Here is a 17,626-nt window from a genome sequence, read left to right as displayed (position 1 = left end):
CATATCTAAGCTGATGAAACACCACAGAGAAGACGCTCGCAGACACACAAAAATGCACTTCATCTCACAGAGAATGCACACGTGTTGCCACATTTGTGCATTTACTCCGTGTTTTTCAGCATCTGGCCTTAGGAGAAGATATCGTTTTGTCCTTCCCTCCTTTCCATGGGTCTATTTTTTTTTTTTTTCTCGGCCTGGCTAATATTTACTCTGCCTTTGAACTGGTGCTGAGTGTTTGTCCGTCTATCTGCCTGCGAGAGATAGGAGCCCGGCAATCAGTTTTTGACGTTCTATATAAGAGTTGCTGATGATGACTTTTTTGTTTGTTTACCAGGATTTTTCCACTTTCCTTTACTGACTATGACTCTTATTTGAACTTTTGTTCCCCTTCAACACTTTGTGAATAGGAGCAGGTTATATAAAAGCAGAACTTTTCTAATGATTTAATATCATGCCTTGTCATTTTCTCTTTTGCTCACCTTCGCTAATTTCCATCCACTTAGCAGCCTGTTTAAATGAATTAAATACAGATGAAATAATAACAGGGTGATTTGCAGATTGTCTAGCATTGTGCTGCTGTTTGGGCTGTTTAAGATTCAACATATTAGCCCCTGAATGTTTTCCTCCACACAGCTTAGCGCTCGATTTAGAGAATTTATCTCATATTATGTTGGGTGAAATTCCAAAGAATGGTATCAGAGGATTATGGTGGGTGGATGAGTATGTGTTTGTTTGTGTGTATACATATATTTATATATGTGTGTGCATGTGTGTGTGAGAGAGAGAGAGCATTTGGTACCTGTTGTTCCCAGATTCTGGTGTGTGTGTGTGTGTGTGCGTGCACATGTGTGTGTGTGTGTCTGTTTGTCTTCTCACAGCTCTGTCCTAGTTAGCTCCTCTCTCCTTGCTTCACTGTTGTGAGCATAAGCAGCACTACCCTTTTCATTTTCTTCTCTTTTTCTCTGGTTATCTGTTCATCATCCACAATAAACGGATGCGAGTTGTTTTGTGTTGATCTCCGAGCCAGCGTTGCTCGCTCCGGCTCCCCCGGCCAATCAGGAGAGGGTACAGACGGATCTGTTGAGCCAGCTTGTTGAATTTTATTCATTCAGTCGTGAGATTCTCCTTGCCCTGCTCGTTGTTTTGTTTTTAGTAAACAAACATGAAATAGGAACAAATAAAAATTCAGACTGTTATGGAGAGTTTGATATGCGTAGCGGACACAACACAAGTGTGATGGGAAGCGGAAGATTGAGCAAGCTAGTGTGTCATTGGACCCTGAAACACAATGCACCTTTTTTTTCTCCCTAGTCATTGTGCCTTGTTCTCTTTCAGCATTCTTTACTTTCTTTGAGCTTTTCTGTCCTCTGGAACCAACTGATACTCTTCACTGATACCGGTCACTGTTCGTTTGATCCCTCCACGCCTCTCTTATTCCTCCCTCTGGCAGCAGCTTTGGTCCTGTCAGGGCAATCTTGTGTATAAAAAGTATGCTCTTTGTAAGCAATAACAAAGGTGGTAAGGACATCAGAGGTGAATCTGGAAGATGGTTTGATGAATGGAAAAACAGCCAAGCCTAATGTAGGCAGAAATCCTGCTTAAAGGATTAAGTGTGGCAATTTTCTGTGTCTTCATTTTAAGATTTTAATTTTAAAAATACACATCAATCAGACCTAACATTAAAGCCTCTGACAGGTGAAGTGGATAACATTGATTATGTTGTTACAATGACACCTGTCAAGGAGTGGGCAGCAAGTGAACAGTCAGTTCTTCAAGTTGATGTGTGGGAAGCAGGAAAAATGGGCAAGTATAAAGATTTGAGCGACTTGAACAGAGGCCAGATTGTGATGGCTAAACGAATGGGGTCAGCACATCTCTAAAAGGGCAGGACTAACGTGGGATGTTAGCTACCAAAAGTGGTTGATGGAATGACAACCGATGAACTGGCAGCAGGGTACTGGGCATACAGGGCTCAATAATGGGGAGCAAAGGCTAGCCTGCCTGGTATTACCCAACAGAAGAGCATATGTAGCACATGTTGCTAAAAAAAAAGTTGGCAGTAGAAAGCTGTCAGTGTTGCATAGCCGCCAACCGGCACAAAAGTGCCAACAATGGGATGTTCATCAGAACTAGACCATGGAGCAATGGAAGAAGGTGGCCTACATTTCTCTTGACAAGTTGATGACTTGGCCTCAAAATTCCCCACATCTCAATTTGATCAAACAGCTGTGGGATGAGCCGGAACAACAAGTCTGATCCATGGAGGCTCTACCTCACAACAGGACTCAAAGGATCTGCTGCAAACATCCTGGTGCCAGATACCACAGGACACATTCAGAGGTACTGTGGAGTCAGTGCCTTGATGGGTCAGAGCTGTTTCGGTGGCATTAGGTCCTGTTAGGCAGTTGGTTTTCATGCTCTGGCCGATTGGTATATTTCTTCATTTATGAAAAACTCTGAAAAGATTAATCCCTCTGTACCATAGAGCTTTACTGTTCAAAAGCTATTAAAAACATACAGTATCAGTGAGCCACACCGTTGCACTAGGCAACACAGTCTTGGTGTTGTGACTAATAACTAGAATGGCAAATGTGTATTAATCTGTGTCTGAAAATGGTCCCCAACAAATGCACTCCTTTGTCCTGTTTGAACAACAATTGTTGAAAACTACAGTTTTAGGGAATTACTGAGCTTTAAAAAATGTTTTTTGTAGGAATGATGAACTTTGGGCTGAGAGCCACAGAGGGCACAGGAGTCAGAGAGTTTTGAGAGACTGATCCCTTGTTGCTTGTGGTCTTTTCAAAGGATTTATTTCCATTAAGTAAAAAACACCAGCCTTTTCCCGTAAGACCAGTTCCCATCTGTTTGCAGTAACACGTGGATGGAGTTCTCTGTGTAGATTAATGCAGTAAGTTTCAAATGCGTGTATTATTTTGTAATTTTTATTAAATCAAAGGAAAATATTTGACTGATTTTAATTTTCTCTACTTCATAACATCATCATCTCTCTCTTGCTCTGACTGCACAGCGGAGTCTGTTTACCAAGTGTTGTTGTTTACAGTTTTTGCGAAGCTTGTGGGGGTGTCAGCCAGATGTTGAGATAACCCACAATCACAGAGCTTGGTTTGGCAAGGCAGAAAGTTAGTTACGATGTATTCAGTTTGGTGCATAGTCTTTTCCCGTGATGTACACTAACGAGCTAACTAGAAAAATGTGATCTTTCACCTTTTGGGAAATGTTGAATACATTGAAATAATGGCAGGTTGTTGGAGTAGTAAAGGTGGAAATGAAAATGCATTTCAGAGCAGCACTGCAGAAGTGCTGTATTTTCCGTAATGGATTAATGCATGTTCATGCACTTAAATGCAGAAAAAAACACCCTCAAACATCTGTTATAGTAGCAAATTAATGTAGCCAATATGATCTGGCTGATAGGTTCTCAAAGTTAGAAATTTAGTTAGTAAATCGTATCTCATTATACATTATTGGCTGCTACTCTGAATCCCCCTAATGTCTAAATGCAGCAATAACAGTCAAACTCTGCAAAGGTAATTTTATTTATTTATTCATCTTTTTGAATTCATATATGCATGTTTTTTTCTTTTCTGTCTCCCTCTTCTCTCCCCTGCTTTCTTTTCTTTCTTCTCTCTTCATTTCTATTTGATTTAAAGGTTCTGTATACGACATTTACCCCAGAGAGCCCAGTAGAGTGCCAGAATCTCAGACCAAAACAGATGCGCTTTCCATTTTCTCAATAAAGTTGAAGGAGAAAAAAGTGTAGTGTGAACACAAATTGCTCACAAAACCCAGATCAAACCATCAAACTAGAAAGTGCCGATCAAATGTGGGTCAAGATTATTTTAATACGTTGCCAATTTCTCACTTAAAATGTTTTCAGGAATATATTTTAGTAGCTGTTTAGCTGTAATCTGATTAAGTTAGTCATCAGGCCGCCATGTTGAAAATGGAGACGGAAGACGAAGGGGAACCGCGTGCACAAACATGCACATGCGCCTGTTCCGTCTTAAAAGAGATAGTATAACTCCACTATATCTTTACTTTGCCAATAGTTGTTTGTTGACATCTAATGAGGCTGAATGTTATATTTAGCACCTTTAAATGGCTATTAGCAATGACACTGATATTAATAATGAATGGGATGATCATAGTATAATTGTGAAAATAATTTAGAAGTGACAGTATAAGCAACGCAGATAATTAATAGTAAATAGTAATTATTTACTAAAAGTCTAATTTGGCCGTGGCTGATGTGTCAAGGGACCGGTGTGGTCTGGGAAGCCTGACCTCCTAACCCAGGAGTGGAAATGATTAAATAAAATAAAACAATAAAGATAAAGATTTGGGCTGGTCAGACAGAGAGCTTAAACTAGGAGGGCAAGGAGGGTAATCGAGCCCCTTCTACCATGTCTGGGGGCAATTCCAGATGGGAAGTTCAGTGGTGGGCTGATTCTCTCCAATGGGCCCGGGGTGGTCCGGTGCTCTATAGGTTTTAGCCATTACCCACAAGAATGAACCGCATCCTCTGTTCCCGCTGTTATCATTATTTATCATGCCTCATCTCTCTTTCCCTTTTTTCTTTTCAGGCATTCTTGTTACAAACACACCCCACCTTATTTTACATGTCCTGTCACAAACACTTGCCAAACTCAACCCACCAGTTCAGCACCAACTTTGCCGTACTTATCTTCAAGTTCAAATGTCTGTATGTTAATAGAAAGTAATTACCCCTTTTACATTCTGTTTGTTTGCTTATTTATTTGTAGCATGCGGTTGAAGTGAAAACACTGAAGTGAAGTGTGATTGACAGTATTTGGTTTATTTTCTGTGCTGGTGTGACTGTCAGTCGTCGTCACCCTCTGACAGCGCCTCTGCCCTCTCGACTCTGCTGGGTTTTAAGGCTGTCAGCCCTGGTGCTTGACTGCTCAGGGACTTTATATAAGGATATAACTGCTGAGAGCTGTAAATATTGTACTTAAGTGAACTGCCGGCTCAAAGTTAAGAAGAGGAACCTCATTTTAGCTCAGAGGTTGCAGAAAACGGTATTAGTTTAAGTAATCCACTTTAGCTTTCTTGATTTGCTGTTAGCATGGTCACCTCTTAAAACAAGAGACTGGTGTTTACCCACATTGTAATGGCCCAAATTCATTCTTTGATCTACCACTGATTGTTTCTCTCTCCTCCGTCTCGGCTCTCTCTCAAAGCTCTGTGTGTCCTTGCTCTTTCTTTCCTTTAATGTTTACTTGTCCCAGTGGCATTTGTTGTTGTGCCAGTTTGTTATTTTTCTTCCTTTGTTAAATGATAAGGCTGGTGGTATTCTATATTTTTGTTATTGTCAACAAATCCCATAAAAGACCAAAGCCAGCAATGCATTAGTCCGTCTCTCATTACATTCTGACTTTGTGGCATGGTAATGAGGGAACAAGCCACCAGTGTGGCTCACTGTTGTGTTTTTAATAGTTTATAGACAACAATGGACCTCACAGAGGAATCAACTGTATCAGCTTTTGACTACACAAACAAAAATTGTTAGTAGGATCAATCCAGCATTAGTTTTGGTCTTTTTGGACAATTAGGTAGCAGGATATCTTAAAACTGGAGCTGCATTTAATGATTATTTTCATTATCAGTTAATCTGTTGATCATTTTTTTTGATTAACCAATTAGCTGCTTGGTTCAAAAATTGTCAGAAAATGGTGAAAAATGTTGAACATTGTTTTCCGGAGCCCTAAGTGCTGTCCTCAAATGTCTTGTTTTGTCCACAACCCAATTATATTCAGCTGACTGTCATAGAGAACTAAAGAGCCCGGAAAATATTCACATTTGAGAAGCTGAAATCAGAGAAATGTGCCTCAACCCCCCCCCCCCCCCCCCCCACCAAATTGATTATTCAATGATTAAAATTGTTAGCGATTAATTTGATAGTTCACAACAGCTCTCTTTATGAAAATAATAAAGCACTTTACCTGCTTTATTTATTCATATCTGAAAAACATGTTTGTCAGACTTCATGCAGTCCTCACCAAATTTCACACAGAAAATATCTGGATCTGTCTGAAAAGCTGTTCGTTTGTTTGTTTATATGTCATGCGCCTTTCCTCTAATTAGTTGCCATCTTCTTTTCGTAGCAGTCTGTTTTATACACCTTCTATGAGCAAAACATTTCATGACATTTCATGTATGGTTGACTCTAGAAACACATTCAATTCTCAAATGGTCATAACCAGGTTGTCATTATTCAGACTCTAAGTTTTGTGAAGTTCATCCATTTATAAAACCTTTACATTTCTGTCAGGATTTGTTTCTCCCAAAAATAAGGACTACCGCAAATAAATCACTACAATTCTCTGTCACAGTGTGTATTATTTGGATTGAAATGCAGATAAAACTTTTTTCCTTTTATTTTTTCTTTGTTTTTCTGCAGTCACTTCTCCTGTCACTTTCCTTCATTGAAAAAAAAAACAAAAAACAGCGTCTTGTCAGAGAACCCGTCCAGTACATCAAACCATTGCATTTTTTAGTGTCTTATTAAATTCTGTTTGTGTTTCCAGGTGGATGCCATAGTGACACTGGGCGGTCTGGCTGGCAGATTTGACCAGACCATGGCATCTGTTGAGACCCTGCACCACGCTCTGTCCATGACACGACTCCCCCTGTTGATCATACAGGAGACCAGCCTGGCGTACCTGCTCAGACCCGTGAGTGCATTATAAACACACACACAGCACGTAGCCTTCACATGTATGTAAACACAACCCACTGTGCAAATACTCTCTCCTGTCCCGTTTCATTTTCTACAAAGTCAGCCAATTTTTTCCCACACTCTTAGAAATAAAGGTGCTAACTAAAACCATAAAAGGTTCCACCGAGAACCCTATAATACTTTGCAGGTTCTATGTAGAAACCGCCTGGGGGTTTCTGCTGACAACCCTTTTGTATTCCAGAGGTTTTATCCGGAACCCACCCAAGAGGTTCTACTAAGAACCCTTTTAGAACCTGCACAGGGGGTTCTACTGAGACCCCTTTTATATTCCAAGAATGTTATCTAAAACCCACTCAGTGGGTTCTACTGAGAACCCTTTTATAGTTTTATCCACCACCCACTCAGGAGTTTCTAATAAGAACCGTGCAGAGAGCTTTATCTAGAACCCAGTTAGGAGGTTCTGTGAACTCTTTTATATTGTTAAGACTTTTATTGAGACTCTTTCCTCCTTTCAAGGATCTCAACTAGAGATGAAGAGATGGAGTGTGAAAATTTCATATCAGGGTTATAGTGACAGAAATGATAAAGATTTTTACAGTGTTGTTAAAATGTGTTGAAAATGTTCCAGAAGTACTGGTACACTCACTGAAAATATTTCTTCAAGTTTTATGTTGAAAACCCCTTTTAAATGGCATCCTGTCCTTTCTGATATCAGTTTTTCAAAGTACAGTAATAAAGTACGGTTATTACGATAATTAAAGTTTGAAATGATAATACTAATTGTGAGGAATTTTATCACGGTTTATTGTTTTACTGGTCATGGTTTCGTCCCTAATCTCAACAATCCTTAAAGGATGAGTCTTTAGTCCTACAAAGACCTTTGACGAACGTTGTCTCTGAAAAAGGGTTCTTTAAAGCAAATGGTTTTGAGTAGCACTGTGCCCCCCAGGAAGAACCCTTTTGGAAACCTTATTGCTGAGAGTTCAGGTGAAGTGTAATGCAACTTAAAAGTGAGGTTATATCTCTTATAAACTGGATGCTGCAGCTCTTTTCATGAATCTAAAAGTGGACTTATTATGGCTGTATCTGTACTTGAAGATGTATATAAAAACTACTCACACAGGTGGACACACAGTATATCTTCCCCACATTAGACTTGCATTCGCATCTACCACTTGTAGTCATCCCGCTCCCCGTCCGTCTTTTCATTTTCTGTTCTCTCTCAAAAATGTTCTTTTCCTCGCTCTGCTTCCACCTTGATTGGAGTGTTGAACACTTTGTTTCTTTGTTAAGTAATCACTTCAAGAACCCACACACACACACACACACGACACACACTTCTCTGCTCTTTTGGTGCCCCAATTTGCTGTTGTGCATGAGAGAGAGAGCCTCTTTTGATGCTCCCAAATTGTTTTTCCTCAATGCCAGCCACTTTCTCATGCTCCTCAGTTGATTGAGTTTACAAGTGGGCCGAGCAGCCGCCATTTGGGACCCCCCCCCTCCTCCACCCCACCCCACCCCGTGTTGTTCATTTGCAGGATCTTCAGGACAAACAACTAACTGTCACACTTCCTGACGACACCTTGTAATACGTTAAGTAAACCTTTCTCTCATGCACTCCCTCCCTACTTCTTGTCATTATTCCAAAGGCACGTTGTCATTTGCTGCTTCATACCTCGACACCTCCAATTAATCTTACTTCAGTGAGGGTAAATTAAGCTCGTTTGTCAACGCGGCTCCAATTCGCTAGCGACTGATGAACGCAGACGCCTGTACATGAAGGTGAACGCAACCTTCGAAAGACCCAGTGCTATTTGTTCAAGTTACATCTGTAATTGAAGTGTTTACAGCTTTTGCCAAATATCCTCACCGCCCGTATTCTGTGCAATCACGGCTTTGTTACGTGCTTAGCTTTGGGATTTGGTGGTGCAATCAATACATAGGGAGTTGTTCATGATTTGTAAAAAGTCTAACGCGAACACGCACACAAAAAGTAAGACCACAGGTGAATTACCATATCCATATAGCAAATCTGACAAGTGGGCATTCTGTCACTTGACAATATAGACACAAATTAAGATGCTAACTAGAACCATGACGTGTTTTTCAGCTTGACAAAGACAAAACTTAAGGCGGGGTTCTTTTCTATTCCAAGAGCATTACCTAGAACCCACCCAGTGTGTTCCACTGAGAACCCTTTTAAGTTATAGCACAAAAAAACCTTGACAAACCCTTAATGAAAAAGTTCTTCAAAGATTTCAACAATCCTTGAAGAACTCTTTCTTTTAAAAAGGGTTCTTTGGGTGAAAATGGTTCTTAATGGAACCCTTACTCTTACAAAGAACCCATGACAAACCCTTACTTCAAAAAAAGGGTTCTTTAGAAGCAAATGGTTCTGGGTAGAACCTTAGCCCTTCAGGAAGAACCCTTGTGGAACCCTTAATTCTAAGAGTGTATCTTACATTGTCTTGAATGTAATGTAATGTAATGTTCCATTCAACATTCACGTTGTAGAACATTAGTGAGAGATGCTTCTTCATTCCAGAGTAAATCAGTGCGAATGTGAGTAACAGATAAGCTCTGATTTAATCAGGACTGTGCCTGTTAGTTTTAGCTTTTGTTTCCCAGATGAGGTGTCATAGTGATATTATGCTATCTTTGGGAAATATGCAGAAGTCTTAGGTTTCTATAGCTGGCTCAGAGCGTTGCATAATTCTCATGTCTTTTATTAAATTATGGGTAGGGACACTGCAAGGGCTGCAGGCTTGTTTATTGTGAGTCCCTACACGACAAGAAGATGTTTTAATCAGTCGAGGTCCCAAGGTGACGCTAAATTTACTCTATTTGGATGTACAGAGAAAAGAAAAAAGTTTACCTGACTTCATCTGTTTTGTTGTTTATTCTCCTGCCGTCTGCTCTGTTGAGTCTCAGTCGGAGGGCCGAGCGGAGCCACATTTACTCAAGTTAGTATCCCAGCACCTGAAGATACTTTAGCGAGTCTGCTCTCTGTGTTGTGGGACTGGAAGGGCACAGCGCTGTGTCAGCCCGATCCATGCTATAAATCATTATATAAGCATTCACACTCTAGGTCAAATGTACAAGCTTGTTTTTCCTGATGCCCTTTTGAGGAGTGAAACTTGTCAGTACAAGAGCTGATTTAAATGATTAAGTGCGATGGCTGAGGTGTGTTAAGTCATCCCAGCGTCTGCTGTGCCGGAGCAAGTTAGCAACGAATGTGGCATTCAAATATAGAATAAATATAGATATGAGGTAAAGACCTGGCCTTGGATGGTGTGTTCCACATAGAAACCCAATGACGTGTGTTAAAGTATCTCAACAGAGAGGACTTTTACAGACAGGACCAAATGATAATAACAACCTTTAGGTAACATAGATAAGCTTATTTGTATTATTACAGGGACAGTTAACCCCCAAATCAAAAATACATATCCCTCCTCTTACCTGTAGTGCTATTTATCTGTCTAGTTTGTTTTGGTGTTTCCAATTTTTAGACATATTGGCTGTAGAGATGTCTGTCTTCTCTTGAGCACTTGTGGTGCTCAAAGCCCCCCAAAAAGAAGAAAAAAATAAAGAAAAAACTCAACAGCAACTTTCCAGAAATCATGACCCAGGTACTGAAGATAATCCACAGACCTTGCTGTGAACAGTTTCATGTAGGAACTATTTTCTTTCTACCGCCTGCCAGCCATATCACCATGCAGAAGGAAGTGTTCATCTACTCATCGGACGAGAAGCTTGTGATCGTGACAGCGCAGGATGTAAACATTAATGGCGTCCTCCTGGAAAACACTACGTCCGTTTCAGCATCAGTGTCTTAGCATTTTAGCATTCTAATGTTGCTCAGAGCACCTCTCAGCATGGCTTTAGACTGTTATGGCTCGTCACGTTATGGCTGTGCCATGGCACCGCAGCTGATTGCGGCTGTTCTACACAGTGCTTGTGATTTCACCAGCAGTGTTGCAGCATGTCTCGGAAGTGGCTGTCCACTCTGCTCTGTCCAAAATACACGCCGAGTCTATCTTTGACAGATGCCACATCACGCTGTACAGAGTGGATCAAGTGGACAGGAAGTCACTTTCTTGTAGGAACTACTGTCTTTCTGCCGTAAAATCTACCAGAACTACTTTATAATCTATAGAAATACCTTCTTTCTACCAGAAATAAAATAGCAATAGATACCAAAAATATAGTTGTTTTGATTTGGGGGTGAACTGTCCCTTTAACACAAAGGGAATATGACAAAACTAGGGCAAAAAAATGGAAAACATTTTATTAAGTAATATTATACGTATTGTTGACTGTGTCTCAGATTTCTGTAGTTTAAATAGATTTAAAACACTGCACCAACCAGTCACCAAGCAACATTAAAAAATTCTAAATTTCCCTGTAGAGTTCTTCATGCCTCCTCTTCTCCAGGTCACAGCTAAAAAAGTTGCTGTCGCTCTTATCAGCTAGCTCTACAATCAGGAAAAGGTGCAGTTGAACATCTCCCACACACGTGTGTTCATGTGTAGGTGCACATGCATTTGTTTTCCCTTCTCTCTGTTCCTCGCATGCTGTCTGCGTGACACACTTACACAAAGAGACTGTGTTTATGTATAGAAAACAACCTCGGGGATGTTTCCTGAACACCAAACGCTCCAAAGCTTAGAATTTTCCCGTCATTCCTTCCCTCTGGGTCCGCAGCTCCAGGAAGCCCAAGTAAAGGGAACTCTACTTTAAACATGTCACGCTTTCAAGATTTCAAACTCTTAATTGAAAGTGTGTCTTTGTTGTCTTTGTCTGCACCTGTGTGATCCTTGTAGATGACAGATCTAAGTTCTAGCTGTCAGCTTTCTTTGTCTTTGTATTTATGCTGGGGTGTATGGAAGTTTGAGCATACATGGCAGATATTCAAAGTGTTTATGATACACAATTATCAAATTTCAGGTATTTTCAGCCTCTTCAGATGCAACATTTCCTCGCTAAAGACACGTGTATGTGCTGAAATGAGATTTTTTTTGGTATTTCTTTGTATCTTTTTTGTACACTGTGAATGAGAGAAACTTTGTTTTGACCTTTTTACATTTCAGGTTTAGGATTTAGTATAAGCAGTGCATTCAGAGCAAAGTCATTATTCAGTCTGAAGAGGAGTCTGACACTACCTTGCACCTTCACTGTGTGATTCTTGCATTTTATTTTTTCCCTCAAAGCCCTAGTTTCTCAATACCATGACATTTTGAAATTTTGTCCATGTTTATTTTCTTTTTAGAACACTTTATAAAAAGACTTCACTCTATCACAAAGACATTTTTTCATCTGTCTCTGAGACTTATTAACTCCGACAGCTATCCTCCCCCATCATTCATAGATACTGTTCTTTATAAGCTAATATAATATTCCATAGTATAACCACTGGCTGTACTGCTCAAGTGAAAAGTTGGTTGTCTGTGCAGTTACACGATGTCAGTACAAAAATCTTTTGACACCATGTGACACATGGTAAAATACACTATAATTCAATATGGCAAGGTATCCTTTTTAAGTGTGGGTAGGAACTGAAAATGGGCTGCAGCATTGACAAGAGCAATAATTTATTTTAATGAGCCTTGCTCCCTGGGCAGAGGAGCTCAGCTTCTCATTTGGGGGCTGGGAAAGTTTAAGAAGTCGTGCTCCACATTTGTTTTCTGTTTTGTTTTTTTTTTCTATCTCATTGTTTCCACCTGTCATCGTCTCAGGCGCACACATACACACACATACACACAGACAAATGATCATTCATTTTCGCACTCATGCTGTGTGTCAGCAGGGCAGCCACAGACTGGAAGTGAACACAGGCCTGGAGGGGGACTGGTGCAGCCTCATTCCAGTAGGTGGACCCTGCCAAACAATCACCTCTGGACTCAAATGGAACCTGAGTGAGTTTTTCATTTTTAGCAACTGAATGATGCTCCACAGCCATAATTAGTCTCCGAGTTTCCTTTCGGCAAAACTTTGTTTGTAGGCTCAGTAAAAAAAATAAGGCACAGGAGATAAACAACACATGCAAATGAAGTGTGAAAGTTCATTTTTGAACTTGAAAACTAGGTAAAGACCCAACTGTGTTGTCAAAAATATATGAAATTGGTGAGGGTGGGTAGGGAGAAGAAGGGAAAACAATGGGCCATGTGCAAGAACTTTTTTGTATTCATATCCCAAAACCTTTCTCTGTGAGTCTTACTTACACAAGTGTTCCAAGTCAGATTCACCAAACCTTAACTGTCCAAACTAAATTGCTAGTTTCAGCCTGTTCAATACCACCTGTTAAAGAAGAGGTGCACATTTGTGATATTTGATTGTCAGAATAATTGCTGCTTCTCGAGTTGCCATTCATTATAACGTTAATCTTCCACTGTTATTGTGGGCGACTTTCATTCACAAAAACATTACCAAGAGCAAAAAGACAACTACTAAAACAATTACTGTAATGTATAAGTTGCTGGGCTAAATATGTAAAGACAAATCGTAAAATTAAAAAAACAATTCTCACTAAATTGGCAAGCCATAATAAGCATAATATGGTAAACAGACTGTATATGCATTTTTTGTTTGTTTTTTCTGTTTGTGTATCATATTTAAAGTTGCTTTAAGAGACATTCACATTCAGAGGTTGCAGGAGACCACCAGCATCTCAGACCAAAATAAATGTGCCGTTCTTTTACTCTATAAAGTTTGTGTAAAAAAGAAAGCGGCATCTGCTTACAAAACTCTGATCAACCTGTCAACCTATCGATCAACATATAGAATCCAGTCAAGTTTCAAAACTACTCTACTATATCTTTGCAAAGCAAATACAGTAGTTGTTTGCTGACATCTAATGAGACTGAATGTTGTATATTGAATCTTTAAACTCCAAATTCATTCAGACTAAGGTGTCTTAAGCCTGATAGGATTTAGGACAAGAAAAGAGAGAAGCAGACTGTAAGCACATGACTTGTACGACAGGTGTGGACCATTCATATTTCATCTGCCCCCGTGTTAAAAGATGGCAAAAGTGGTGACATGCAGCCTTAAGAAAAGTGTTTCGGGTCTAAAGTGAAGAAGAGGACATTCTTGATATTCTAGCAGAGGTTGGAGGACCACTCTGCTGCTATCACGGGGGAAACTTATCATCGAGTGCAGAGAAAAGAGCAACTCCCTTCTCTACACATAACCGTTAGCTGCCAACACTGCAAACTGAAATTTGCATTCACAGCGGAAACAACTTCCACTGAATTTTCAATATGCATAATAGGATACAGTAAAGCACAGATGCTTAATTTGCTTCAGTCAAATAAAGTTACAGTTTAAACAAGTTTCATATACTGAAGACACGTATACCACAATGAGCTTTTTATATCCTTGAATATTGTCTGGAAATCCAATCAGACACCCGTCTGAGGACCCCTGCAGTCTTACCCCACTCTAAGCCGTATGGCCAGCTGTGTTCTTAATGAGTTGGCACAGACCAAACTGCCACCAGTACGAGGGAAACCTGGACCTTCTGTCAGTGGGGTTGCATAATGTGTCTGCTTCTTGGTGGGTGTCCACTCTTGGGTTCCGTGTGTGCATGTGTGCATGTTTTGGGAGTGAATACACTTGAGCGAGCACACTTGTGTCTCTGTGCTTGTTCGAACATGCCTGTATGCGTGTTTGAATATGCGAGTGTGTGTGTGTGGGCACCTCCAGCCCTGTTTATTAACTTGCATTTTGTGTGTTTGCGTGTGTTATTTGATCAGTTACTGTGTGTTGTATATTTTCTTGGCACACCTGTGAGATGGCCTCCTGAATGGTAATGAGAGGGACTTTATACATGAGAGTCCTATGCAGATTAGCTAGTGATAACAAGATGCCTAATTAATCACATGCATATTTAGAAGGCTGGAAGTAATGATTTCCCGTTGGGGTTGGGAGGAAGGACCGGAATATGAAACAAAAAATTAGGAATATCATTTTTTTTGTCCTCATATGTTCCAGTGCTGCATGTATGAGTGTTCATATAGCATCAGTGCTGCATCGTGTTACACCATCTTTCATTGATTTTTACATTTGTTTTTACTGGTTAACTCTGCGTTTGTACAGGATTTTCAGTGCAGCTTTCTCAGGGGCCCAAATCAGCTCTGTGCATCTGTCTCGGGTGACACTAAGACTCTTTAGAAGTCCATTGAAACGATCCCCCACACTTGGGTTCAAAGGCTGACTGTGATGAAAAATATATGATCTTTCCATAAAGAAAGACTTTTGGGCTGTCAGCCATTAAAGCCTTGCAGACCCAAAGGAGACTTTTTGCTTGCATCCAGAGCTTGTTTTAACTTTTGCTTTAAAGAATAAAATTGCGTAATGATTCATACTGTTTTGATCCAGAGCGTACATTTAGTATGAGCACTCAGTTATTGAACGAACTTTCTTTTTTCTGGTGGTTGTACTCCAGGGGAGTGTGCAGGATGAGCTGAAATACCCGTGGCCCAAGTTAATTACATCATGTGTTCATTTTTTTATGTTAGCTGATCAATTATTAATTTTGTTGTGAAATTAGATCAAATGCAGTACACATGTGTGCTCACAGAGCTGAGCTTGAGCTAGCACTGAGACGTACAGTTTTTTTTCTTGTTGAATCTTTGTCAAAGTCTCGAATTTCTGTCATTTATATTTTCTTGGAACAGTGTGAAAGCATTGGCTTTGGAATAAAATGGAACAGCTGTGAGGTTCTGAGACAAAACAAGTCAGCAAAAGCAATATATCTTTATGCATAGGAGTTGTAAAGAATTACATTAAGACACTCATTTACAATTTAAAATTTTCCCTTTTAATGTCAAGACAAACAAATCTGAAATATTTCAGATTATAGTATCACACACTGCATATACTTAGGGTAAGCAAAATGACCAAATTAAACATGACAAGAAGTAGCTTGATACTGATGGTTTATGTGGTAAAATGTCGAGGTTTCCAAAATTAATGTCCTCACACTGACAAAATGTTCTGTGTTTTGCCCTTATTTACATGGCAAATGAAAATGAATATTCAACTAATATCTCCCTTTACATGCATCTTGAGCTGCTTGAGCCATTTTGCTTCTTTGCATCAAAAAATATTTTTCCAAACTTCTTTGCTGACCGTGCGAAGACACCCTCCCTCTTTGAGTTGCCATATTTGCACTTATCAAAAAAATCTGTTGATATTTAAGTCTTTAATAATATTTAAAAGTGTTTCTCCTTCCGACTAATCTGAGCTTTTCTTTTGTGCACATATATCTACCCCAGCCTTGCAAACTGTTGGCTGGTTGGTCTGGTTATAACGCACAGAGCTGGACTTAAACAGGCAAAAGGACGTGTGTTGCAACTGCAGTAAAAACCCCATCTGAGACGCTTATTCCAAATTTGCTGTATACACATTATAAAAATACTCCTGAAGCCTGAATAATACCAGCATATCCCACGTTTCTTAATCTGCTTGAGAAACTTCTGTAGGCAATTTGCAAATAATGTCATTCTCTTTGAAAGGGAAACGAGTGAGAGGTGATGATTCTCTTGATGCTTTCCAGAGCTGTCAACACCTTATACACAATACACTACTACCTTATATACACTGTTATAACCATGTCATGACACCTGTCATGAACATGAACAAGTCTTTTTGAATGTTTATGCCTGTTGTGCTTAAATGTCATTCAGTCAGTTCTGTCATGTTAATGCAAAGTTGACAATTATATCTGTGTTATGACAGTTTGGTATTAACCGAGGCAATATAACCTGTCAATGTCTTAATCATGACAACTTGCTTTATGTTTTAACATTACATTAAACTGTCATATGTGGATGGTTCTCACATTGGCTGTCATGAATAAATAAATACTTGACCTCAAGTAAGCTGTTACATTCTGCACTTGTCAAGTTGTCATAACAAAGACAGCTTTGTTTTGGTTAATGTCAGGTTGTTATAACAAAAGACATTATTGGCTTGATTAATGTCAAGATGTCATGACAAAAACATCTCAAACAATGTTAACTTCAAGAACTCCTTCAGGGACTCCTTCATGTTCGCGGCAGGTGTCATGACATGGCTATGAGAAAGTAATGACAGTCCTATGCGCACCCCTTCAAATCAAATGTTACCTAGTTAAGTTTCATTTTCTTCCTCTTTTCATATTAGTTCCATATCTTAAAAAACATGCAACAGATAAGCTTTAATGCCTCAATGATTTAACATACTTAAAACATTGATTCTTTTGGCAGATTTTGAGGCAGACTTAAACTGTAGCTGCCCTGGGGCCACAATTGTATTTAAAAATAATAAATTTGAACTTATCATTATTTTTATATATCATTGCCAAGTTAAATCTATAAAAATGTTGTGATATTGATTTTAGGCTTATCACCCACAGCCTGCAGTAAAGGTTGAACACACATGCTTTGCATAGCAAACTCTTTAGAGCTTCCAGCCTGTTGGGTGGTCAGGGAGAAAAGAAAGCGAGGAGGAAGGGCAATCTGCAACGTCACCGAGGCAGCGGAGGAAGCTGCTGGATGGCCATGGCTCAAGAGAGTCTTTGTTGAGACTGCTGTCTAATAAAAGGACTGCACTGCGGTAATGATACTAAAGGAGGGGAGTGTACTACTAAATAATGAAGTGACTGCAGTGTAGTAAAGGTAACAATCTAGGAGGGGAGTGTACGATGTTATAATGAAGCATCTGCTATGTGCTAATAGCCATGCAGGAGGGCTGTGTATGTTCGGTATAGTGTTGTTAATGTAACGTGGTAATGAGAATGCTGGCTGGAGAGATGGATAGAGTTCTGAAGTGGCACGAATCTGGCATGCTCTCACTCCCATACTAAGTTAGAGACATTCACACTATTCTTCTTCACTTTGTTCCTCCTCTTTACCTTCC

General features: G+C 39.7%; 1 protein-coding gene across 3 annotated transcripts in view; it reads left to right on the top strand.

Annotated features, from left to right (window-relative positions):
- Positions 1–17,626, top strand: part of tpk1 (thiamin pyrophosphokinase 1) — an 83,450-nt gene that overhangs the window by 42,763 nt on the left and 23,061 nt on the right. For 2 of the 3 annotated variants that reach the window (XM_084747698.1, XM_084747699.1), the window contains exons 7-8: positions 6,570–6,716; positions 12,528–12,639. In XM_084747698.1, coding sequence (XP_084603824.1) covers positions 6,570–6,716; positions 12,528–12,639 — 259 coding nt within the window. The remainder of the gene's footprint in view (positions 1–6,569; positions 6,717–12,527; positions 12,640–17,626) is intronic. The other variant, XM_084747700.1, reaches the window with a different exon arrangement.

The sequence above is a fragment of the Lutjanus erythropterus genome, chromosome 21 (genome assembly GCF_056507025.1).
Source record: "Lutjanus erythropterus isolate fLutEry1 chromosome 21, fLutEry1.hap2, whole genome shotgun sequence".
Classification (NCBI taxonomy): Eukaryota; Metazoa; Chordata; class Actinopteri; order Lutjaniformes; family Lutjanidae; genus Lutjanus; species Lutjanus erythropterus.
This window is presented reverse-complemented; position numbering and strand designations above follow the sequence as displayed.